Source organism: Bubalus kerabau, chromosome 4, assembly GCF_029407905.1.
Source record: "Bubalus kerabau isolate K-KA32 ecotype Philippines breed swamp buffalo chromosome 4, PCC_UOA_SB_1v2, whole genome shotgun sequence".
Lineage (NCBI taxonomy): Eukaryota > Metazoa > Chordata > Mammalia > Artiodactyla > Bovidae > Bubalus > Bubalus kerabau.
Genome location: NC_073627.1, coordinates 87,477,035 through 87,503,357, shown reverse-complemented (window position 1 = coordinate 87,503,357; position 26,323 = coordinate 87,477,035). Strand labels below are relative to the sequence as shown.

The following is a 26,323-nucleotide window of genomic DNA, read 5'->3' as shown; positions in this document are numbered from 1 at the left end:
ATCGAAGCTGTTTCATTTTTTTTTTTTTTTTAAAAAGCTTTATTTGATGTGTGCCTGATAAATCGCTTCAGTCGTGTCCGACTCTTTGCCATCCCATGGACTGTAGCCCACCAAGAATACTTGAGTGGACTGCAATGCCCTCCTCCAGGGGATTGGCATTGTAAACTGGCATTAAGACACCTGGGAAGAATTGGGCGGCTGGATGGCATCGCTGACTCGATGGACGTGAGTCTCAGTTAACTCCAGGAGTTGGTGATGGACAGGGAAGCCTGGCGTGCTGCGATTCATGGGGTCGCTAAGAGTCGGACACGACTGAGCGACTGATCTGATCTGATGTTCTTTCTCGTATTCCAATGATTTCAATCTTTCTTTAGGTCCGAGCTGTCTGTAGATGGCAGAGAGAGAGAGAGAGAGAGAGAGAGAGAGAGAGAGAGAGACATTAGAAAACGGAAGTCAAAGACTGTAACACCTCCCTCCTCCTCTCTGCCCCCACCCCCCACCCCCGGCAATGCTGACGCCTTATCCAGGGTCTGTCTAGGACGTTTGGACCTTCCCAGCCGCCGCGGCACTCACTAGCCTCCGGAATTTGGAATTTCGCAGCGCGTCCGCCGCCAGTCTGGGCTGCTCCGGGCTCCCCAGCCGCTCCCGAGGCGCCCGACGAGGCAGGGAGACAGCCCTTGAACAGCCCGTGGGGTTGAGAGAACAAAGCGGGTCTATTACTAGTGCCAAGTTGTTTACCACACATAATTCCAGGCGACTGGAGGCGAAGGTGTCGCCGCCTTGCCCTTAGAACGTCCCCAGGTAGCTCTTGCAACTCAGAGCGATTCAGCGAACTGGCGTAACCAGAGAGGTCAGGGGTGCTCGGGCTCAGGGGTGCTCTGCAGTATGAGAATCTTCGGTTCCAGTCCTATTGTCTTTTTTCCCAGACACCCCTTTCCCAAAGCGGCTAATAGCTTCCTAACGTTTGTAGAACAAAATCTTGTGTGTTTTAATATTTATTTATTTGGTCTCCAGGGTCTTAGCTGTGACATGTGGAATCTTTCATCTTCACTGTGGCATGAGAACTCAGTTGTGGTATATGGAATATAGTTCCTTGACCAGAGATGGATCAAATCGGGGTGTCTTGCCTTAGGGAGTCTCAGCCAATGGGAGACCGGGTTGATCTAACATCCTTTTTTGGATTTACTGGGCCACTACCTTATCTGGTCTCTACCCTTCTCTTTGATCTCTGTGTGCTTTCTCCATCTGGCCTTTCCATCTTCTTAACTGGCCACGTTCTTTTTGGAGTAAGTCTTTGCACTTGAGAGTTTCTCTACCTCCAGTGGCTAATCTCTTCTCATAAGTCTGATTCTCTGATCACTCTTAAGATAGCCTCGCCTCCTATTCACACTTCACTCTTAACCACCACATTAGTTTTACAAACTCACTCTTCGAAATACACTGTTATGTTGCTTAAAAGTCTAGTTTCCCGGAATATAAGCTCAATGACGGCAAGACTCCTGTTTTGTCTTGTTCATTTCTGTGCCCGACCTAGACTGGGGCTGATCACACAGTAGGAACTTTGAAAAAGAAAAGAAAGAAAGAAGAAAGGGTGGGAAGAAGGGGACATGGTAGGGAGAGAGGAAGGAGGGATCATCCGTACTTGGGTTAAATATCTTAGGTTTGATTATTCATTTGCCTGTGGCCCAATTTGATCATCTAAATCCTTCTCCTCTTCAGCTCCTCCCAGTTCTTACTCCGCTCAACAGCCCTCTGATTGGCCCCTGATCCTATGCCGTCTCTGGACTTCCCTGGTGGCTCAGACGGTAAAGCGTCTGCCAACAATGTGGGAGACCCGGGTTCAATCCTTGGGTCAGGAAGATCTCCTGGAGAAGGAAATGGCAATTCACTCCGGTATTCTTGCTTGGAATGGAAATCCCACGAACAAAGGCGCGTGGTAGGGTACAGTCCATGGGGTCGCAAAGTGTCGGACACAGGACTGAGCGACTTCACTTTCTTTTCACTTTCCTATGCCACTGCCTTAGGCAAGCTTCAATTTCAGGAGAGAGAGGGTAGCAGGCTAAAGATGTGCATGCTTCTCATACCCAAGGCGCTGCGCTCAAGACATCTCCCCAAAATCCAGAGCTAGCCTCTCCACTCCGTCCTCCTAAGCCCCCCTAGAGCACGAGGAGCCTAGTATCCCAGTTCTGAGCCAAAACAGGATAGGTTTCAGTCTCTTTGAAGTTATGGTTTATCTTAAATTTTCGTGTAATTTCGTATTAATATAATGCTTTAGATAGATAGATAAAACAATTCTGTCTTCAGAAAACTAAGAGTAAAGTTGGTATTTTAGGCAGGTAGGAATGAGGTGGGGGAAAGGGGACCAAGGGAAAAGAAGTTCTTGTGGTTGTAGAAAAAGGCAAGGAGGACCACATCCCCATCATAACAGAATGCTCAAGGGAGGGAAAAGCTTAAGAGAGCGTTTCTCATAGAGTGTAGCAAATCCCAGTTCAGAGTTGGGGAGGTATCCGCTCCAGTTGCCCTCAGAACCCACTAGGGGAGCTCTGGAAAACTCCACCGCATTTTGCAACAGAGTAGGGAATGACAGGTCTCTGCCAGATGATACCACGAGAATCTCTGACTTTGGAAATCCCAGGGTGGTTCAGCGATCTTGGCAAACTAATGGGAAAACTGAGAGCCATTGAATGGATGCGGCTGCAGCTCATTTGCGGGAAGAGGGGCCACTCACTAGACCAGGAGCCTCCGGAGTGTTCAGTTCTCCTCAATCTAGTCTAGTTGTGCAGTGAATGTAAAGGATGGGAGGCCCGGTTTCTGCGATGGGCTTTAACGTGCGGAAATCCATCTTGAGACATCCCGTCCGCAGCCCTAACGTGGTGGCGTGATCGAAGACTGGGGTTGTCCCACGGGTTGGCAGGGTGAGCTAACACCAAATAGCCTACTCTCCTGAGTCCAACTTTCTCTTCTAAAAGTGAATGCTCTGGGAAGCGGAAGCTCTCTGAGTTCAAACTCGTGGATCCACCACCTCACCTGCCGGACCTTCCGCGGAGTCTGCGCGGGCGTGGCTACCGCCTTCCGTGTCCTCTGCAGCCGCGCGCAGGTACCGGGCGACGTCGCGGTGGCCCCGCTCCTCAGCCAGGTCCACGGGCAGGCGGCCCCAAGCATCGCGCACATCCAGCCGCGCCCCGGCTCGGTGCAGGGCCACCAGCGTGTCCAGGAAGCCCTCCCGGGCGGCGTCGTGCACCGGTCGGGTGAGGGTGGCGGGGTCCGCGCAGTTGGCGTCCGCGCCGTGGAACAGCAGCAGCTCCGCCACGCGGGCGCTGCCCATCATCATCACCTGCCAGAGAGAGCAGAGTGGTCAGGACGGGTGGGGGCAGGGGCAGGATTAAAGAAACTACTTGTAGAACCCCTACTCCCTGCAGATGCGCTTACAATTCGCAAGTATCTAGTTACTACTTTTTTTTTTTCAGTTACCGACTCGCTTAGCCAGTTCTCCTACCTATTCCATTTTTTCTTTTTCTGTACACACTGTTATATTCTCCAACATTTTGCGGGGTTCCAGCCACGAACAGAACACTACCAGTGTCATAGATAACAGCAAAAGGGTGAGGAACAAACTGACTTCGACTACAGTCTAACCTCCTGTATTTTATTTTTATATGAAATTATGCAAGGCCCAGAGACGTTGTATGGCTCACTGCTGTATGTCCAAGCCCAGAACGTGGTAATTGTTTAAAAGCAAAAATGAAAAAAAAAAACAACCATAAAAACTTAATTCTTGTAAAATGTTAAGCTACCCTTGATTTCCCTGAACGTTAGACTTCAATTTCTTGAAGTATAAAATGAAAAAGTTTGTCTAGCCAGTCCTAAAATTCCTTCTTCTGATAAGCTAAATAATGTTCCCCAAAGATGTCCATTTCCTGATACTCAAAAGCTGTTAACATATTACCTTATGTGAAAAAAGGGACTTTGCAGATGTGATTAAATTAAGGATTTTGCGGGCAATTAACCTGCATTGTCAGGGTGGGCACAATTTAATTACAAGTTTCCTTATAAAAAGATCTCAGTCAGAGAGAAGATATAAGAATGGAAGCAGAGGTCAGAGAGAAAATGCAGGGGCCAAGAGCCAAGGAATGTTGACTGTCACTAAATGTTGGGAAAGGCAAGGAAATGGATTCTTCCTTAGAACTCCTAAAAGGAATGCAACCCTGTGGACCCATTTTAGAATTCTGATTTACAGAACCATAAGTTAATAAATTTATGTTGATACTAAATTTGTGGTAATTTGTTATAGCAGAAATAGGAAGACACTTTCCAAGATCACACTCTGAGACTTCATTAAAGAGGAGGTGCTCACCTCATTTGGTTCCTAAATAATCTTTGATGATACAAGAGCATTACCAAAGAGGAATTTTGAAATACTGTTCACAATCACAGCAACTTTGCAATTTGAGTGTTCTACAGTGGGTGGAGGTGATAGACCATTCTTTTTTAGGGTAACCATTATTTGGTTACATTAGCTACACTATATTGAGGAATTATTTATTTTTAGTTGAATTCTGTATTAAACTTGAATTAATTTGTCCAAACCTAGGAATCTTAACAAGTTATACTATGCTTGTTGAGTTCTGTCCTGGAAAAAGTGAAACTGATTTCATTTTCAAAAAAACACAGAGAAAATTTAAGTGAACCAACTTGCAGCTACAAAAAGAAAAACTAACATAGTGCATTAGAAGAAAGAATTGTTTTAAAAGAAAAACTGGGGAAATTTACACTATTGGATTTCTAATGGATTATGAATTAATTTCCAAAACAAAGGGGACACACCCAAGGATACCATAATCCTTTGGAAGGTCTACTACAAGTGCCAGAGCTCATATTTATATGTATGTCTCCCTCCATGCTTGTATATAATGCAGGTGAAAATATATTAGATGAACTAGATAAATGAAGTCCTTGGTCTTAGTCATTAAATTGGTTAAAGGTTTTATTATATGCTACAGTATTAAAGTATGAAAAGTAACATAATATTTAAATCATACTAGTAATCCAAAGCAAAAAGAAAATTAATCATTCAAATGAATATTTCTAGGGTACTTAAGTCAAATTGAAGATATAAATTTAATTTAGTCATTAAAATTTTTCTATAAGTATTTTTAAACACAAATTTGGTTAGGGTTCAAAACTAAAATCATATCCCTTTTGTTGATGCCCTTATCCTATTTAAAAATAATTTTAAATTATCCTTTTTGTATTTAAACAATAAAGTCTAATATAACATCTTCCAGAACTAGAAGACTGTAACGCCCAGTCTGCAAACTGCTGGCAAAACTTTAGAGATATCCAATTATGAATCATGCATGCATTTTAAAAAAAAAGAACTCATGCTTCTCTTCTACAACCATTCAACCTTTTTATCTCCAAATCTCTCCACATTTCAAATCCCAAATAATCTCAAATTTGAGGATATTTTATTTTTATTTTTGTATCTAAAAGTATATAAAATGTATCTATTCTATGTAGCATACATAGTTTGAGGAAAGGACGATTCACTTGTTAAATCACTTGTGAAGTTCCAGGTTGAGTTACTTTTCCTTTGTCTTGTTATGCTGGAGTTTTTGCAGTGTGCATTTCATATAAATATTATTTTTCAGAATCAGAAATTGTCGATACCTGGAATAAAACTGGAGTGACGGCCAGGAAGAATTCATTTTTAGCCCCAGATTTAGGAAAAAAAAAAAACAAAAACCAGAAAAACGAACTCACAACACATCCTCACACATACAAAACTGGAGTGGGGAGAGGAGAAGTGACATTTTTAAACTATGAGGAATTGAAAACTCCCCAAGAAATTAATCTGTACCAAGTAAGTTTAAAATACCCCAAAAGGTAAGAGACACTCAAGTGGTAACTAAATTGGCAGCATTATTTCAGGCATAATTGCACTAATTTTTTTTTCATATATGTATATTTCCTAAACAAGCATATATGTTCCTTACTCGGTTAAAAAAAATAATAAACACGGTATGTGGTTGCTTCTGAATAATTTCAGTAGACCTAATAGACCTTTATTCCAACTTACACAGCAGTAGATTTCCACTAAAATCTCCCTCTCACCCCCACCCCACCCCAACAAAGAAGTGGATCAGCTCCATTCACAATTTTGTAAGTTCGGGGGTAAGTGGTCCAGCATGTCTTATTGTCTTTATACTCGTACTCCAGACGTTCGTCAATTTCACATCTCGGTCTATATTAACACACATAGGTTCTCCCTTCTAGATCTTCACACCGTTTTAGAGATCTGAATCCCACGCGCCTTCTCAGCCAACTCCGAGGCCGTCCTGAGCCCCCTGAGAGTCGCCGAGAGGAGGTCTCCGATCCCGAACTCGGTCTGAAAAGTCTCCCCTTTACCAAGAAACGCTTACCTGGTTCAGACTCAATGGCAGACCCCGTCCTCCAAAGCCCTCGCCACCCAGACACCCAGCCGCCCACCTTTCTGCAGCAGACCTGCTGACCCACCTGAATCGCGCTTCGACCGTAACGGTTCGGCGCGTTGGCCGACGCCCCCGCCTCGAGCAGCGCCCGCACCTCGTCAGTCCGGCCCCGCGCGGCGGCAGCGGCCAACGAGTCGGCCGAGGTCTCCATGCTGCTCCCCAACGCTCGCCCCTCGCTCCCTCCCTTCCTCCCGCCTGCGTCGAGCGCGGGCGGCCCGCCCAGGCAGCTCGTGAGCAGCCAGCCCCTCCTCTTTCCTCCTCCCGGGTTGGCGGAAGCGGCCCCCAGACTCGGCCCCTCGACTCCTCCCGCGGAGTCTCTGCACCCGGGGAGCGCACTCCACGCGCTCTTCCAGGAGGCGCCCTGTGCTCCCAACGAACAAGACATTAAGTCGGCCCCCGCCGGGCCTCCTCGGTCACAGGTCCGCCGCCCACGCGACCCGAGGCACCGGCCGGAAGCAGTCCGCTCCGGTAGCGCGGCGGGACCGTGAAAGGAGGGCGCCCTGGGACCTCCTCCCCTCCCCCACCCACCCGCGTCCTCGCGGCCGGTCTCCCCACTCCCATCAGAGGCGCACGCGCGGCTTCGAGCGAGTTCACTCCAGCCAAGTGAAAATTCCTCGCGTATACACCCTGCGTGGCAAGAGACAACTGCACAGGATTCCTAACTGCCAAGTTCGAACCAGTGTGTTTGGAGTCATAGGCAAAGTTATTGTTTCCTCTTTTAATCAGAAGAAACAGCCAGCTTGTCCTGGCGCTGAGAGCCCAGGATAGGTATCAGCCATTCCAGCGTGGAGGCTTTCCTTCTTGGAGAGGACACACTCCCCCTCCAACGCTCAGCACCAGGTTTTCGAGCGCTGGCTCAATTATGTCAGAAATTCTAGCTCAAACATCCCTTCTGGAGAGCTGGCTCACGCGCCAGGCTGTGCCTCCCTCCCTCCACACACATGTAAAACGGATGTAGGGGGAGAGCGTTTCCTAGGCTTGCACAATGCCTGGCACTAGTGCCTAGTATACGGGCTGGCTCCGAGCAGATGAGGTCAATTTAAAAGGGATGGTGGAGATTTCTACCTATAAGCAGATAGGAACATGGCAAGGGTGTCCTTAGGCTTAGTAGGCTCTGTTCTCAATAATTCCTCCTACACCAGAAAACATGCTCATTGCGCTAGGGACAAGGCTGCATTCATAGATAATTCAGAAAGCAGGCTCACACACTGTCTTGGTGCCACTTTTGTCCACCTTTCCTTCCTATTAGAAAAACCTTACACTTTTCTTAGTTATAAAATGGGGGGGATAAGAGTTGTCCCTACTTCCTAGGACTGTTTTGAGTTTTAAATGAATTGATACACACATAAGCATTTAGAACAGTATCACACATCCTAAGCTAATGCCTGTTAGCTCTTAAATTATCCATTTTGAAGATTTTCTTGTAATCTAGGAGACAGAGAAGGAAATGGTTTGGGTAGAATTATCAGTATTACATATAAAAGGGTAGGCAAGAAAACCTTAATCACTGAAACAATGATGGACATCTTCCAACGACCGACATATTTAATGAAAAGTTAATGCTTAATCTGTCTGCTAGATAACCCAGCTCTGTTTTAAAAGTTATATTTCAATTCCTACTTGACTCCTCTTGAAGACCCATAATACTTGACTATACTTTCAGTGGCTGTTAGCTTAGGTAACACATGAGGTTTTAAATAATGACAGTTAAAACACTTATGGGATCTCAAGTCCATTATAAAGTCCACAGTGCATCACTGTGTTATTTATATTTTCCTCCAGGCACCTCTCAAGTACTAGAGCAACAATGATGTGGAAAATTCAAACTGTGGTAGAACATAATGTAAACATCTTCCAATGTTGCTTAAGGTATTGTATGATAATGGGGAGGAAAACAGCAGTTGTGGTAATGAGATGGAGGGAACAGATTTCCCTTGTAATATGTTTGGCTTTTTAGACTAATATCAGAATTAGTTATCATCATTAAAATAATGGTTCTTAATCTTAGGGCAGGGAGAATAAGCTGTTGAAAGCTATATACCCTCTCCTCCAAAAATAAAATATACAATTTTATTTAAAAAGTATGTTTGCTGGCACATGTAACTTTTAGGGAATTCAGAAATTCCTCTAAAATTCAACTATAGATTCCTACATCAGGAACTCTTTAAACTCTCATGCAATATATTGGACTGTTGACAAAGGAAATGGGCGATCGAACAGTATAAAAACATCCATTGGATGCATTATATATAGACATAGAGGTTTATTTTCTTCAAAAGCAGGTTTTAGACAGGTATGCACTAGCTCCAACACTTACAGTAGAGTTTGCTAAAGACTGTGGCATCCTTGAGTGTGGCCCCTTTGTTCTAGAAATTGACCCCATACTCAGTCAGAAATCTTGTATAAATAGGTAGCTAGTAATAATATGAAAGATTGCCTAGTTTTTTAAGGAACTACCAAACTCTCAACTTACTCATGTATATTAGATCAGACCTGAGAGGAAAATCTCAGAAGAAATAAAATATAAAACCCAGGATCCTTGTGCTGGTTATGCTAGTCTCAGATTCCCCATGTGTAAAATGGAGTCATATTTTATGGATTGATAAATAAGATGATACATGTCCAAGAGCTTTAAAAATTCTAAAGTTTGTTGGTTACTGTTATTATCCTTCTTAAATTTCCTTCTCTTCCCTGAGTATGACATGGCCTTATTTAGGTTTGTGCTGTGTTGGCAGTTTTGAAAATCTACACTATGAAATAAAAATCTGTCTCAATTCTGATCATTTTTTTTTCACGATTACTCACCTCTAAAAATGAATGTTCATTCAGCAAGCTCAAAGGTTAAGGGTAGAGCACTGAGTGTGGCGGGGGCCGGGAGGTGGAAAAAATATTAAATGTATGGGGCTTGAGTTAGAATGCCTGGGTTCAAACCTAGACTTTTCACTTAATCGCTCTATAACAAAGTAACTTAATGCACTTGGAGCTCAGTTTCTTCATCTGTATAACTGGGATAATAGTACTTGCCTCAAACAGTTGTGGTAGGGATTAAATGAGGTATTATATGTAATATGTGTAGAAGAGCAAAGAGAAGCAGAGGATGACACAAGAAAATGAAAACGGAACCAAGCTCATTCTGTGGCTTAGGGGTCTCCATGGATGCTGAAAGCGCATCTTAGTCTTAAAAAATGTGAGTATAAAGATATAAAAGTATAAAGATGTTCCAGGCAGAAGTGAATGCAAAGAGGTTTGGGAAAACTGAAAGTAATTTACTGGGATGCATGTGAGAAGCTGGAAAAATAAACTCCTGAAAGAAAAGCCTGCAAAGGAGTCTGTTAAGTGCTGCTTACATGGATCAGAAGGAAAACCAAGAGTGAATGGGACGTCAAGGAAGTGGGGACACGGAGTATAGGCTACTCTTTCACAGGTTGGCTGCAATAGTTCAAGGCAGCGTGTGATAAGAGGAGGCAGAAGGGAGGTGGGAGAGGCCTGAGCACACATGTACCCTAAAGCAAGAGTGCCGGGTGCCAGGAAGAAGTGTTAGGAGGAGAGAGAGAGAGAGAGAGAAATTGAGGACACAGGCAAGATAGGGTATTTCTGGGGACCTGAGGCACCTAAAAAGTCAGGAAGAAATGGAGTACAAAGCACAGGGAGTGATTATAAATTTGATGCAGGAGATTCAGCTAGATGTGGCAAGGGAGAAAAGGTCAGGGCAGGGAGGAAGTTGAAACACTTCCTTCTGTGAACAAAGAAGCCTGGCTTGTTTACAGTGATGATAAGATGGTGGGTTAGGAAGTGAGAGTGGTGAAGATTTAGGATATCTGTTAGGAAGAAAGACGGATGGGCTAAGACAGACTTAGAAACTGAGAAGCCTTTCCTTCAGCCTGGAGAACCCAGCTGAGGGTAGGCGACACTATCAGAGGAGTGCGTGACTCTTTTATTTAAATTAAAGGAAGCCTTGTGATGATGGTGCTCCTGTGACCCTACAAATCAAAGAACAGTAATTCTAGATGTGAATATTAACTCAACACACCACCAGAAAGAGAAAGAAAGACATTTGAGAAGATGTTAATAGTATTCTGAAATTAGGTTCTGGTTCTTACAAGCCACTGCAGGATTCACAGGGTATGATATGCATGATATGTACACACATCATTTGAAATCATTTTATCAGGAAAATAGAGGTTATTGGATACATAACTCTGACTTGGTGACAGGACTGTCTGACAACTGACAGTCTTGATTTCACTATCTGACATGTTTTTAAAAATTATTTTTAATTGGGGGATAATTGCTTTATAATATTGTATTGATTTCTGCCATATAACAACATGAATCAGCCATAGGTATACATATGTCCCCTCCCTCTTGAACTTCCTTCCCACCTCCCACCCCAACCCACCCCTCTAGGTTGTCACAGAGAACCTGATTTGAGCTCCCTGTGTCATACAGCAAATTTTCACTGGCTACGTAATTTTACGTATGGTAATCTATATGTTCCAATGCTCCTCTCTCAATTCATCCCACCGTCTCCCTCCCCTACCGTGTCCACAAGTCTGTTCTCTATGTCTACGTAATGACATGCTTTTCCACTGTGAAATCTTTTGAGACTACTCTTAGCTTCAATGTCCACATCTCTAAAACGGACTCTATCTTGCTCTACCTTTCTATCTCATGAGATTGTTATATCAAGTAAGGCAATATATATGAAAGCATACATCTCTTTACTGTATTTAATATTAGTATTGTTATAAAAGAACCATTCAATATATAGCTTGAGGTTAAAAATAAAGAATATAGAGAATACCTTTGGACAGAAACAAAGAAGCCTATTAACTGTGGGGAGAAGAAAAGGGGTATGAGGATAAGCATGTGATTTTCTTTTCATATTCTATGACTTATATTGTTGGAATTTTGTACTATATGCATAAATTAACCATCTAATTAAGTAAATAATATCTTATTAGACAAATAAAAGTTGTTTTTCTGAAAGCCATTATTCATAATGTTATTTGACAAAGATTAACTGAGTTCGTACTATATGCCAGGCGCTTGGCATATAGTGGACACACTATAATTGTGGACACACACAAAAAAGAAGGGTCCTTAGTCAAGAGGGTGAATTGGCAACAACCGTCAACATGTTTGATTCTCTCGAGGAGAAAGGTGGTCTGGAATTGGGATGTAGCCTTTAAGGGAGTCTACATTCACAGTATAGGAGAAGGAAGACGCACTCTGATCTGTGCACGTCAGTGTGCACGCTGTAGTGTGGTAATACACTTCAGACCCGTGTTATCAGGAAAAAGATGTTGTGTTTCAGGGCCTGGAGAGGTTCCAATAATTAAGGTGATCTCCTTAGGAAACAGCTTATCAGAGCAGGTATACTCAGTTAACAGTGCTTCTAGACATATCTGGGCTGAGCCTGAATAAATGGGCTCTAGGGTTGAATGAATGCAGATGGTGACTGCAGCCATGAAATTAAAAGACGCTTACTCCTTGGAAGGACAGTTATGACCAAGCTAGAGAGCATATCAAAAAGCAGAGACATTATTTTGCCAACAAAGGTCCATCTAGCCAGGGCTATGGTTTTTCCAGTAGTCATGTATGGATGTGAGAGTTGGACTATAAAGAAAGCTGAGTACCAAAGAATTGATGCTTTTGAACTGTGGTGTTGGAAAAGACTCTTGAGAGTCCCTTGGACTGCAAGCAGATCCAACCAGTCCATCCTAAAGATCAGTCCTGAGTGTTCATTGGAAGGACTGATGCTGAAGCTGAAACTCCAATACTTTGGCCACCTGATGAGAAGAACTGACTCACTTGAAAAGACCCTGATGCTGGGAAAGATTGAAGGTAGGAGGAGAAGGGGATGACAGAGGATGAGATGGTTGGATGGCATCACCGACTCAATGGACATGAGTTTGAGTAAACTCTGGGACAGGGAGGCCTGGCGTGCTGTGGTCCATGGGGTCGCAAAGAGTCGGACACAATTGAGTGACTGAACTGAACTGAACTGAACTGAAAGCAATGGAAGAATAATTTCAGTCACCTCTTTTAATATAGAAAGAGATAGTAAAGTAAAGAAGAGCCCAGGCCTAGCTCTACCACCAACTTTATCACCTTGAGAAAGTAATACTTTATTCTGGCTTTGATATCTTCAAAGTGGGAACAATAACAGCTGTACCTCAAAAGAGACTTGTTCAGCCAAGAAAACTCCCCTCAAAGTGCCCCTGGGTAAGAATTCTAAGAGCTTAGTGTCCAAGCTTGGCATTTTAAATGGGAAAGAAGAACCTTCTTGGGTAAAAAATGACAAAGAACACAAGGTTTTCCTTTAATTATTTATTTATTTCCCCACAGGGATAAAATGTAACTTTAGTAGAAGGGGAGATCTCTGAGAAACAAAGCAGATCTCTGTAACAGGTTAGTTAAAAATAGGGAATGTGACCCCAGAAATTATATCTTTGGAAAATTCAAGACAGAGGCACGTTTTCTTCTCCCCCCGCTTTTTTTTTAAACTATTCTCTAGTTAAATTCAATACAGCACAATTACTGAGTATCTGTTATGAATAGGGCACTCTTTCAGGGACTCTATGATTTTTCACTTGTACTCTTAATTATTGTAAAATTTATCTTCCTGCTCAAACAGGATGTGGGCAAAGAGCACAAAACACAAATTCTCTTTAACTTATTATAAACCTAATGCATAATTATAGATAAGTCCCAATTTCTCAGTCTTGGTTTCCAAAGTATTAATTGGGTGTAGAATCTGCAGTACCTATCATCATCTTCCCAAGATGATTTTGAGGATAACTTCTAAGTATATGTTATACAGCAGCTGTCTTCCCCAAAGTGTGTGCAAAACATATGTGATTTTAAATCTATATAAGGAGTTTACTATTAAAACTATTTCTAGAGTGGACTCTTGTGATATGAGGACTCTATAAATCATGAAAATGATTAATCTCTAACTAAATTGTTTTATAAATGTCTGTTTTTGTTTGTTGATAAGTTTCTTTTGTTGAATTACTTATACTTATCTGTAGCTACTTAGCAAGTTGAAAAAACTAAAAGGTAGCACTGTATGTGTGTGTATGAATCTTTTTATATATACAGTATGTGTATATATAAATATATAATATGTATTTGTGTGCATACATGAATAATTTATTTATATGCACAGAATATGGAGAATTAGAATTAGCCTCATCCTGAGGGACAAAATAAGTAAAGCATATAATTAGAAGAGAGAGAAAGAAGAAAATAGAAACAAGAGAAAGTTAATTCCAAATTGCCAAGAAAATCATAATGGCTACCATTATTGAACTCCAACTATGTGATAAGCATTAAGCAGCTTTAGATACATTATTTCTAATCCCACCACTATCCTGTGGGATAGAGAGTATTATCCTTCTTTCATAAAACAGAAAAAAAGAAGCTCGGAGTGCTTAACTCACAATGCACAAGGAGATGCAGTTCATGTTCAAGGTTCCCAGTTCCATCTGAGAGATGCACACTCTCCCCACTAGGTCTCCCTGCTGATTGATTTGTACAGTATGTAGTGGACAACTCAGCAGTGTTTTCTCTTCTTTGAGAACTGTGCCATCAGGCAGGTTGTGAATTCTGGACCAAGGTGACAGGATCTCCACTTTTGGGAATTACCATGCTTCTGTGTGATTATTCCTGGCTAATAATACACATGGTGACAGAAATTTGGATCTTGAAGTCCCCTCAAAGTCACTTAATCCAGTCCTCTCATTTTTGAATGACTTTTTCCTGATTATAGTTCACGTATGCAAAAAAAGTAAGAAATGAGCTTTATAAAGAAAATGAAAAATTATACTACATAGAAATAAGAACAACATTTTGAAATATTTCCTTCCTGTCTTTTATCTTTGCTCAGTTCTTGTGGATATAACACAGTTTTGAAATGAACTTTTCCTCTTACTCATCGTTAGAGCATTTTCCCAAATTCTCCAAAATCACTTTATAAACACTACTTTTAATTTGCTGCAACATACTCTACTTGGGGGAAAATGTTTACTACTGATGCCCCTTGTTGTCAGATATTTAAGGTTTTTCAAAATTTTTGCAATAAATAGTATTGCAGGTCTTCAAAAAGTATAAGTCTTGTGATACATATTAAAAAATTGTTTTTAAAAAAGTTACCCCTTTGATTTATAAATGGAGGGGTAGTGCATTGCCATGGTTACTCAGCTAGTAAATGTTTCCTGCAGATCTTAAACCCAATCCTCCTTTATGTTCTTTCTTGGGCCACAGCAACTTACTCTGACCGTGACAAATGTGGTTGGTGAGGATGTCAGCCACACCCTTAAATAATGATCTTGGAGAAGACACAAATGCAACATAGGTAATGGGACAATCTTAGTTTTTATACTCAGGTAGCCCGCATCCCTCATTGACCAGTTCTGCGGACTTGAATAAATGACACAAACTTTCTGAGCCTCCATTTCCTTACCTCTCAAAGTGGGGAATAAAACATATCTCATAGGGTTATTATAATGAATATAGAATGTCAGATATAGAAAAATCCAGGTACACAGTAGGCTCTCAATAAACGGAACTTCTTTTCTTTTTCTTTTTTTTAAAGGATACGACATTTACTATCATCTTATTTATTTAGGCCATCTGTCAATTTTTTTTCTCATTACTGTACATTCTGGCAGGTATCTGTGGATTGAACAAGCAAACTCCTTTCCAAAAGGTGTGATTAATTCTGTCCTCTTTGAATTCTAATCCCATGAAAACAGAGCTTCTTTGTAATCACGTTGGCTGTATTATAATAAAAGTATGTCCACAAAATCTTTCATTAAATCATGGGAAGTAACAAAGGAGTGTGTTACTTACATTCATTCAGTGTTTCCTCTGCATTCATTGCCACCTACCACCATTCCTTGGATTGCAGTTCAAGTTGAAAGTACAATGGAGAAACTATAGGCAAAATTGTAAAGTTTATCTTCTCTAAGCTTCTATTCCCAACCTCCCTCTTTTTCCTCCTTGATGGGATAGATTTTCTCCTTTCAAATATGTGTTGCTGTCTTAATTGCTAACCTTGAAGACATATAGTATTCCAGCATATAGTATGCCGATGCTTGTAGGTGTTAGTATCAACTTGAAAAAGTGAAACTCACAGAAAAGTAACATTGTGTTTAGTTTTTACTCTTGGTGGAAGTTGAGTGTTCATGGTTGATCAATAGGGTTTAACGATGATTTAGGATACTCTAATTTCCAGTAGCCTAATACTCGAGTATTCTAATACATCTATTTTGAAGCTTTCTTCTTCAAAGGGAGACTTAGTTACCACCCTCCCCACAACTATCCTTTAAGAGCAGACTGTCTTCTTGGGGCTCTAGAGTCTAACTGTTATCTTCATTTTTTTTTTTTCCTTTCCTGGACTTCTGAAAATTCTGAAGCCAAACTACCCTCTGATATTGTAAAAGATCATAAGAAAATTTTCTGTGTTGGATCACTCTTCTTGGAGTCACATTCTTTACCCACTATGGAATTAAACTGCTCTGGATGGAATCAACTTCATGATCACATAGGTCAATTCTGAATGAATCATAAAATGCTTTCTATTTGTGTTTTAGCACCTTTCACTTACAGATTTAACATTCCCACTTATGCTTTTCCCTTGAGACTCTAGATTGAAGATATACTTTTATAGTTCTCTATCTTATGGTTAAGATGATAACTCTCAGACTTCATTTTTCAAAAAAAATGATAACAGGATATTTTTTATGTTTATGCTACACTAATTTTATACACCTAGGTCAATTTTGCCCCAGGAAGTATATTCAATATATTTTGTCTCTTTGATATCCTACTAAACGTGAATAAGAATAGTTGGAGGTTATCTTCCAAGGCAGACATTTTGAAGGTTTTGAGGATGACTTTAACGTTTCTTCCCCACTTTCTGTCCACCACACACACACACACACACACGCTCAAATACACACACACACTCACACACACAAACCTATGCATGCACATTTTTTACCAAAGAACTTTTAGGAAAATCTGTGCAAAAACTATTGATTCAGATACACTTCAGCAACATTTCTGAAAGAATCAAGAACCCATTATGTGTGTTCCCTCCAAAAATTATTATTTGGGGTTATTAAATTTTTTGATAAGTTAAAGGCAAGTTAATAACTTTTTTCAATTTTCTAAAACCAATTTAATTTCTTATTTTAGAAAACAGAGGTTCATGACTATTGTTAACACCTATTTAATAATTATGAATACTAGAAACGTTTGGGGTCACACTATAAAGGCCATCATGTAGGGATTCTTTAAAACTTTATACTGATTTTCTGCACAAACTTACCTGACACCTTGGAATACATCAGTGATTTGAATAAATAAATATATGTTTATTATGATATGCATATTCTTTAAAACGGAGTTCAGGAATTCCTAGCTACTCTAAATAATTATATTTAAGAAGGCATTTACTGTAAAAGTAAACTAATGTGCTTTTAAGGATGTAGTTTAATTAGGCACTTTAATAATAACTGACAAATGTATGTGATGGGTTGAAAGTTTACAATGCCTCTTTACATATGCTATTTGTACATGTACTAGTTCTTACTGGATGAGTACTGGAGGGTACCACCTCAGGTTTACAGATGAGAAAATGGAAGCACTGAGAGTTTTACGGATTTAGTCCTAATACCACACAGCTAGTAAGTAAAAGAAATGGAATCTAATCACAGACCACATATTCCAAGAAAGTGACATTTCTACTTTGTGCTTCAAGTGACCCCTATGCTGGTGCATAGGTTTCCTATTTATTGATCTTAAATTGAAGTGGAAGTGAGTAATTTAATTTATAAAGAAGTTTTGAGTTAGTTTTATTCTGGGCAAGATACAAATTTCTAAAACGTTAATCTTCTTGTTTTATTATGAGATTGAATGGCTTTTAGAGCATAGAAGGGACTTCAGTTATTAAACTGCCTTATTTTTCAGAACTTTTTCATTCACCTAATCAATATATATTTGCTAGAATATATGTAGCTAATGCTGAATAAAATGTAGATCCAAGAGAGTTAAGCAATTTACAAAATAACTAACCATAAGAGATGGAACTGACACTATATGTATACATTTATATATATAAATGTATTCACTTAAGAGGCAGTTATAAAGGGCTAAGTTAGGGCATTTGGTGCAAGAAGCACACCTAGTTGAATTTGGCATGTTACTAGCCAATGACTTTTGACAGACCATTTGCAACCCAGTCTATGAAATGAGAGAATAAAACCCCTAAAACAAAAGGAAAATGTGACCATTAAATGAAATAATATAAGTTGATGTGCTCTATTACTGTTAATAATCTCCTCATAATTATTTGAGGGAAAAGAGAAAGCAAACTTGACTATATACTTTTAGAAGAAAGTTTCAACAAGTTTCTTTTCAAAAATTGTGTTACACAAAATAAATTCAGTTTCAACTATTCAGTATGTAAATTGAATGGAGTAAAATTCAAAGTGTCCATGTTGCATGTACATGTAACAATTATTTCAGAGTTAAAATATACTGCTAGTTCTATAGGCTGGTAAAGATTTGCAACTGGGGGGATACCCTGTTTTGGGATAGTTGCTGTTTCTTTAAATTGGGTGAAAGAGTTGTACAATTGCTGAGTCAGATGATCTGGCAGCCAGAGAGATTCAGAGCAAGAAAATGGTGGCACTCAAAAAAAGAAAGTAAAACGTAAGTTCCCCCCCGTAATACCAGCAAACTATTAGGTGTAACATTAGAAAAATGTAGTTTAAAAGCGGAAAAATTATGACTATAATTGGGAAAGCATAATATTGTAGTTTTACCTATAATTGCAAATTCTTTTTAAGCTTACATTATTTGTAAATATATTTTCTCCTCACCAATGTGTTTTTACAGACACAAAGACCCATCATTTTGTCTATAAGTGCTTTATTCTGTTATGGGTACATTTTACTGTAATTTGCCTTGATCATAAATAAATATAATTTAAACCTGTAAAATACTTCTATGTTTTCTTTCCCTTCTCTTACATAATTTTAGTGTGTTATGTTTACTGCTTGATTTCTGATTTGGAAAATAAAATAAAATGAAAAAAAAAAACCCTTATTACTTATTACTCTATCTATCTAGCACTATCCATCCTATGTAAACAACAGTAAGTACATATAGTGCTTCAAAAAGATACCATTAATGTCTTTTGTGGAAAATTTCTGTCTGGTGCTACAAACTTTAATGCACAAGTATATCTTATTACATCCTTTGCCCTCAAATGTGTTCTGATTGTAGAGACCTGGCATCTAAGAGACAATCTTCTCCAAGTCACATGAAGAATCACATAATACTAATAAAGGGTCCCCTTCATTTGGTAAAATAGCTCCTCCAATGATTTATTTAGATTCTCAATGTCCTACCTGGGACCCAAAGTGTGATTCTAAAGTTTTAAATCTTACCTAAAAGTCTGAATTTCAATTTAAAAGTAAATAATAAAAAATAAGTTAAAAAAAAACAAAACAATGTTGGCCATATTTGTCCCAAGGAGCTATCTCTTAACAGAATCCCCCTTAAACGCTTTAAAATGCAGGTTATTGGGACTCCACAGCAAATCTGCTCAGTTGGATATTCTGAGAGTGAATTCCAGAAATATGTATCTTAAAGAGCAGTCCAGGTAATGATGCTGCTGATAACCTTTGCCTTACTTCTTTAACTTCACTAATTATTCTCATGATTAATTTAAGAAAAGACATATTTATTTACACCACTCTGATGGCATAGCTTTGTTAGTTTCAATTTGTTTAAGAGATTACATATCTTTGTTCATACAGTGCTGAACCTCTACAATCTACAAAACTTTCCTTCCTTGAGAAAAAAACACCTACTGGCTGTGCAACCATTAAATAAATTCTGAGATTTTCTTTTTAAAGGTAAAGGGGGAAACTGAGAGCTAGTTGAAGAAGAATTAAAAAGTCATTTGTAATAAAAATTTAAAAATCAACTTATTCTTTTCCAAAGGACCTCTGAGGCACTGTAATTTTCAATCTTGTAGTTGACACTAATTCTTCCTTTCTATTACTTCTTTCTGATTATGTAGTCCTGCCCAACTGCAACAATCATTCTAGCTTTTATGCAAACAACACCGACAAGCAGAGATTATCTTCAATCCTTCTTTCTTTAAAAAGCAAATGTTATTGACATATAGTAAGTTCAACAATTGTCAATACACATGGGATTTCTGAACAAACATTGAAAGACCATGAATTAGGATTCGGAGCCTCTGCGGAGGCCCCCAGTTGGTGGGCATTTTCTAAGGTGGAGAAGTCTTTAAAAAGAACTCCCTTTTCCTACTAAACAAAATATTTATTACTAAGGTTGTCTCCATCAGTTGGCTTGCTGACATAGAAGTTGACCTTATTTTCAAACTTACTTTTTTTCACTCTGATAAATGATATCTTTTTAATGTTTTAACTGAAGGAGAAAAGTTTTCAAATATGAGGAAAGCTTCAGTATAAGAAGAAACCTATTGCGAGACGGTATCACTAGAAGAATATTACGGACCGTTCTTTATACCACCTTGCATCCCAGACAGAGAAACAAAGAAATCCAGGCCTGTCAACACTCTGGTCGCCCCCTAGCCTGTAAGGTAAAGGAATAGTCGCCAAAACTTGGAAGTGCACCTCGGAGTGAACCTGTCCCATCCCGCTCCCACTCTTGGGGGTGGGGGCGGGGAGGCCTAGTCAGTTTCAAGATGGAGAGGTGACCCAGAGATGTCCCCTGTCATACTTTCACCCCTCTGAAAGCCACGAAGCCCACTCAGATTCCACTTGCCCCCACGCCTCTCTCACCTCTGTCAGCCTGCGTCCTGCTCTGCGTTTAACCCTTGCTCTGCTCTGTTACTTTGATGAAATATTACATGCGGAAATAGCTGCGGCGAGGAGGATCAGCGAGGCCCAGGGAAGGCTAAAAGTAGAAAGGGTGCGAAAGGGCGGAGTTGGGTGAGGGTCTGCGTCTAGCTCTAGCTGCAGGGTCCTACCCCAGCGGCAATAGCATCCGAAGCATCTCTAAGAATTGATTCGGTGGGGATATGAGTCAAGGTGGGTGGCTGGGGTTGAGAAGCGAAGGGGCCGGTTCAGAGCAACTTCCAGTCTCACTTCCTTCTAGACCTCACGTTGAGGTCCTGGCAACAACCGTGGTGACCCCAGCCTAGCTTTGGGAAGTGGCAAGCCCCACCTTGAAGTCGTCTAGAGAGGACTTGGGAGAAGGGATCCGGAGAAGGGGGCAAGTGCCTAGAACCGGAGAGGCCTAACACCCAGGCGCCTTGAAAACTGGTAGAGCCATCCATTTATCAATTATTTAAAAACGAACTACGTTGTGAATAGGGACAGCGTTCCCTAGAGTCAGAACCCTCGCAGACTCTCTCCAGACCTTAAAGGCACCTTCTTATATAGAATATTTGTACAATAGAATACTTTCCTCATCCTTTCTAAGTAAGGTCTTAGTTCACTGAACTGTAGGAAAATAAGGTTTTTATCTTTTCTTTTTTTTTTAACTGATGATGGTCATAGTACTTTGGAAAACTCAAAAGTATAATGAAAAAAACAAAAGACCACCAACCATCTTGAGGAAGCCACTATAAATATTGTGTTACTCTGTGTGTGTGTGTGTGTGTGTGTGTGTGTGTGTGTGTGTGTGTGTAGAGAGAGAAGAATAGGAATTGTTTACTGTTACTGCTTTAAATCTTGCTTTTAAAAAAATCACTTAACTTTATAATATAATAATTTTACATTCTATTAAATATTCTTCAAAAACATGATTGCCTATAATGATCCAGATCTGAAATATTTCAGACCTAATTCCAGAGTATAATTAAAAATAATTTAACAATGTGATTGCTAGAATTTTAGGCAATTTTCAATTTCTTGCTACTATTTATTTGTATCAATTTTTGTCAGAATTTTTCTTTCCTTAAGATGATGCCTACTTATAGAAAAGCTACAATGTAAAAAACGTTCTTGCCAGTGAGGTGTTTAGGAAAGTGCATTAATCTTCAGTCAGTAAACAGACACAGTATTAATCATCAGGTATGTGAAAATCAGAATCTAGAGAGCTGTAGGGTTTTTTTTTTAAGCTATTCAATATTAGAATTTTATGTTTAGAAAATGAAACTATACCCATTGTTTACATAATTTAAACTACAGAAATAAAACACCACTAAAACTTTTTATCAGGCTGGATTTTGGAGCAGAGAGGATTCTCTGGCCTAGAGTGTTTTAGGATAGAGTAGGGCAAGTGAGGTTGTTATGCTTTTCAAAAAGAACTAAAGGTTTTAGAAGCAAAAACACTGGGCCAAATGTTCAGCCTTCCTTGAAGAAAGTATTTTTTGAGATGATATAGATCACTTTATTATCAGGAGTCACTCACATGTTGGGAAAATGGTTTAGCTTAACTCTATCATGGTAGTTACTAGTGATAAACTAATACGTAATTAGCAGACCTGTAAAATATTGTGGATGCAGACAGCAATAGGCTGTGTTAAGAATGGACATTTTAAAATTCGAGTCCCCAAAGAAGTAAATGAATATTGTCTTATTTCTGATAGCTAGAGATCATGTACACATTGGGAATAATGGTTTACTAACTGTAGTGCTTACCGTGAGAGAACACTATGCCGTTAAAGGAGGGGAAAAGCCCTAAGAGTTCCCAGATAGCAGTAAACAAATAAATATTTAATTTCAGAAAAGTATGACTATTTTATAAATACACCAAGGTAGAGGTAACAAGTCAATTAGTGTAATTCATTAGGCATGTATGGATAAGAAACTAGTAACATGAAATTTTATTATATACAGTTTCCAGTCATATAAAAAAGTCATAATGAATATATTTGCAAAACTATAAAACTATGTTAAACTAACAACACCATACCGGTCAGCATTAATGTTAAATAATTCATACAAGTTATATTTTTAGCACTGTGGCTCACAAGGAATTGTATGAGTCCCAACATAATTACCATCCACATATATTGTTAAATCAGCACAACCATAGACATATATAATTGTGAAATATAGAATAACATGCCATTTATAATGAATACTTCCAGATGTTTTTTATATATGTGTAAAATTTCATATAAGAAGTTGGAGAATTGCACATATTTTCAAAATATTCTATTTTTTCTAAGCCATGTGTTCTGACATCAGATATTTGCTGAAAATTGGGCTTTTCATATGAATATCATATGATCAATGCATTTTTAAATAGCTTTCCTCCTGAAAATTGACTTATACCTAAATAACAAGAAATAAATGGCTATTTAAAATGAACCTATCATTTTTATATTTTAACTCTTTATACAACAAATATAAAATGAATATTTCTCTAACTTAAAATAATCGCAATATTATCCTATGTACTCCTAAAATAGAAATCAAGTAATTACAGAATTTACATAGGTTAAAAATTTCTACTTCGTTACTATAAGTTTTTGGATGCAACTTAATAATTTAAATAAAATAGCTTAATATAGAGAATAATATTAAAAATGAAGATATTAAAAAACATATCATAATGGCTAAATGCTTGCTGGTACAGATAAAGCACCATTTGAAAAATGGGATCCTGTTAGTGTTTTAAAATGAACTGAAATCAAATCCAGCAACACCCCTTGAAATTTTTTACAAGCTACTTCTACTAATGCTCAAAAATAACTGAACTTTAATAAAAATATGAAAAAGAAAATGTGTACTTTCCCTATCAATTGTTTGTAGATTTTCGCCAATAGAATTGAGGCACCTAATTAAACACGGATAGTGTTAACAGTTTTACATTTACATGTCAAAAAATCTAACGTTAAAATAAAAAAATAATTCCCCCCTATGTTGGCCTTTGCTTTTTTCAAAACACATATTTCCAGGGAAATAACGCCACAAAGCAGGCCACAAAAATGAAGCCTCATTAAATTGTTTTTGGATTTTTCATCCTGGTTCTAATTAGGACTCTCTATATTGTAACTATATATATATTTTTCAACTATTCTGGTCATAGGAAATTACATCGACTGTGTAAAGAATTATCTGATGTGAGGACACAACTACCTAGATTTCTGTTTTTCAAGAAGTAGGCCTCATTTTGGGCCTTTTAGTTGGGGCCTGAGATGATTAAAATATGATCGATATCATCCTTGGGCTCCGCATTGCAGTTCTGGCTTCTTCTAAACATATGGGCATTGTCCCGACTCCTTTAGATAACACCAGGCCGCTAAAAAAGAAATCTCCATCTCACTACGAAAGTCAATCTCTCCTTTGACTTGTAAAAGCAAGTGATTGCTCCTCTTAGAAGTTACTGATCCTGCGATCAATATTACTATTTTGAGAGTGATAGTAATATTTGAGGGTGCGAGCCCCCACCCTCAAACCTCTTCCACTACTGCAAGAAGAGAGGGTTGACCCGGCAGGAAGAAAAAAGGCGGCCTCCAGAAATCTAAGACCGTTAGTAATACTTTCCTTCAGGGTACAATAAAGTGCTTTTGAAATACACCTTGTGTGTGGATGTGTGTGTTTGTTTACTGATTCCCAGTCAGGAAATTCAGTAGTGACTGACTTCTAGAGTAGGTTTAGAATCTCCCAGTTTCCCCCAGAGTTTCAGGAACTTAATGAGGTGTGTGAAGGGGGCTCCGGGCTCACTCAGCATGCTGGGAGAACTGCACCTAGGAGAAACTGTAACTCGTATGGGGAGAAAGTGGAAGGAGCCTCCACCCCCGTAACAGCCTCCTCCAACCTCGTCCGGAGGTGACTTATCTGTGCAATAGATTACATCAAACAAAATCACCCAAGGGCCGACTGCGCCCCGGGATTTTCGAGGCCTTTCCTACCTGGTCTAGGATGCGTCGCTGCGCTCTGCGCTGGCTCCTCACTAGCATCAGCACGAGGGCCACAGCGGCCCGCACACTCGGCGCTGCCCACTCACCCGCTGCCCGCGCGATGTGCACCACGAAAATCCTGACTCGTGGTGGGCCGTCCGCGCGCCGAATCCTCACTGTAATCAAGAACCGGCGCACCATGTTCTCGCCGCCTCGGAGCTCGGCGACCGCTGCGCCGCCTTTTGACTTCAGAGGTAGGCAGCTCGGCGCCCGCCCCCCGAGGATCGCAAACTGAGACCCACGCGCAGCCGCCCGCTCATCCCCGCCCCGCAGGCGCGCCCCCGCCCGGGCCGGCGCGCGCTCGCTCGCCCCCAACCTCCTGGGAGCCGAGAACCGTTCTGCGCTCAGCGCGCGCGGGAAAGGCGGGCTGAGGCGCCGGGCGGCGCGCGCGCGGGAGGCTAGCTTCCTAGGTTCCTCTCTCGCCCGCGCACCTCTCCTTTCCCGCCTTGTCCACACTGCCCCCCTCCCCTACCCCGCCACCTTCCCACCCAGCGCGCGGGAGCGCCACGCGGTGACAGCTCCGGGTCCTGACGCCACAACGCATCTCCAGGCAGCCCGCCCCCCTCGCAACATCCGTCACCTGACCCGGCCATATCAGGAACCGCCACGGTCCGGCTCGCGTCCCTGCTTCCCTGACCCCCTTCCTTTATTCCTCGCGCCCCTCGCTGGGGTCGGGAGGTCCTCCCTTTCTTCAAACCGGATTATTTAAAAAACAAAAAGAAAGAAAAAAAAAAACCGCAAAGTCATCTCCTGGCTCTATCCGCCATTCACGAGGCTGGATGTCAGTTTTTGAAAGAAATGGCGCTACGCTCCACTTCTAGATTTGGGAAACCAGCGGAATTAAAGGAAACTGCTGCGACATCTGGACACTGCGTGGCGCTGGCGCCGCTGGAGCGGCGGGCCCCGCGCCGGACCAGGTAGGCGGAGCCGAACCCCAACTCCCCCTGGGTCGGGGCGCCCCTTCCCCTCCCAGCTCCACGCGCTGCGGAGGGTTCTGTGCTAGGCCAAGAGTCCATTCACCAGGCAAATTTTATTTTCGGTTTTGACATCCCGCTCAGCGAAGCATCTGAACGCTTCTTCCTCTTTCCTCCTCCCGCCGTGCTCCCCTCCCCCACGGCTGCTCCCCGTTCTCCGGGTGACCTGCGTCCACCGCTCCTTCCTCCCGCAGCCTTACCCCTCTCCTCCTTCGGCCCCACGCTCGGACACGCTTCCCTATCGCTGCCCGACTCCCCAGCACGGTCCCTCTTCTCTCTCCTCGCTCCCCCCCCTCCCTCCCCCATCTTTTCTTCCACATCTCTGATCCTTTCTTTCTAGACACCCCCCCCCACCCCCTCTCTGTGCCGCTGTGGTCCACCCGGCACAGGAACGGGGGGGAAGGAAAGGAAAGAGCCGCATAAAGGAGGTTGGGGGGAGGTTGAGTCGAGGACACCGAGGCGGCCTGGGGACACTCAAGAGCCGGTTCCGGAGCGCAGTCGGGTCCGGCTCCCGGGCTAGAAAGAGCTTTGACGCGGGCTCGCCGGCTCCCTGAAGGCGAGTGGTCCAGCCCAGGACGCCGCTTGCAGGCGGGCGGCGCTGACCCGATGTCCCCAGCTCCTCGGCTCCGAAATCGTTCTCGATCGGCCCTGAACCTCGCGGGCTGGAGGCGCGGCCTGGTCGCTCGGCGTGGAAGAGAGGGTGTGGGACTAGGCCCAGCCTTCGGAGCCTGAAAGGTGGACCACATTGAAGTGGCTTCTTTTTTTTTGCTTGTGCCCGAGCCTAGTGCCCGAGCCGCAGAAGTGGATCCCTAGTGAGAAAGCCGACAGGTCCTCTGGAGCAAACGCCGAGCTTTTCACTATCTGGAGGAGGCAAGTGGGACTCGGATGGTGCGAGCCACCGCTCTGTAACGGTGAGACCAGGTCCA

The 26,323-nt window shown here is 41.3% G+C and overlaps 1 protein-coding gene across 3 annotated transcripts; it reads right to left on the bottom strand.

Annotated features, from left to right (window-relative positions):
- On the bottom strand, positions 1-24,612 carry LOC129649916 (cyclin-dependent kinase inhibitor 2A-like). Of its 3 annotated transcripts, none has more exons than XM_055577910.1 (3): positions 6,517-7,008; positions 3,028-3,334; positions 1-385 (listed from the first exon to the last, which is right to left on the bottom strand). In XM_055577910.1, exons 1-3 carry the CDS (start codon positions 6,874-6,876, stop codon positions 360-362), a joined length of 693 nt encoding a protein of 230 aa, XP_055433885.1. In that variant the 5' UTR covers positions 6,877-7,008; the 3' UTR covers positions 1-359. The 3 variants fall into 3 exon arrangements, with proteins under 3 accessions (XP_055433885.1, XP_055433886.1, XP_055433887.1); XM_055577911.1 differs by lacking the exon at positions 6,517-7,008 and adding an exon at positions 24,376-24,612 and having other exon boundaries at positions 10-385; XM_055577912.1 differs by lacking the exon at positions 6,517-7,008 and adding an exon at positions 24,471-24,580 and having other exon boundaries at positions 11-385.
- Positions 24,613-26,323: the final 1,711 nt, after the last annotated feature.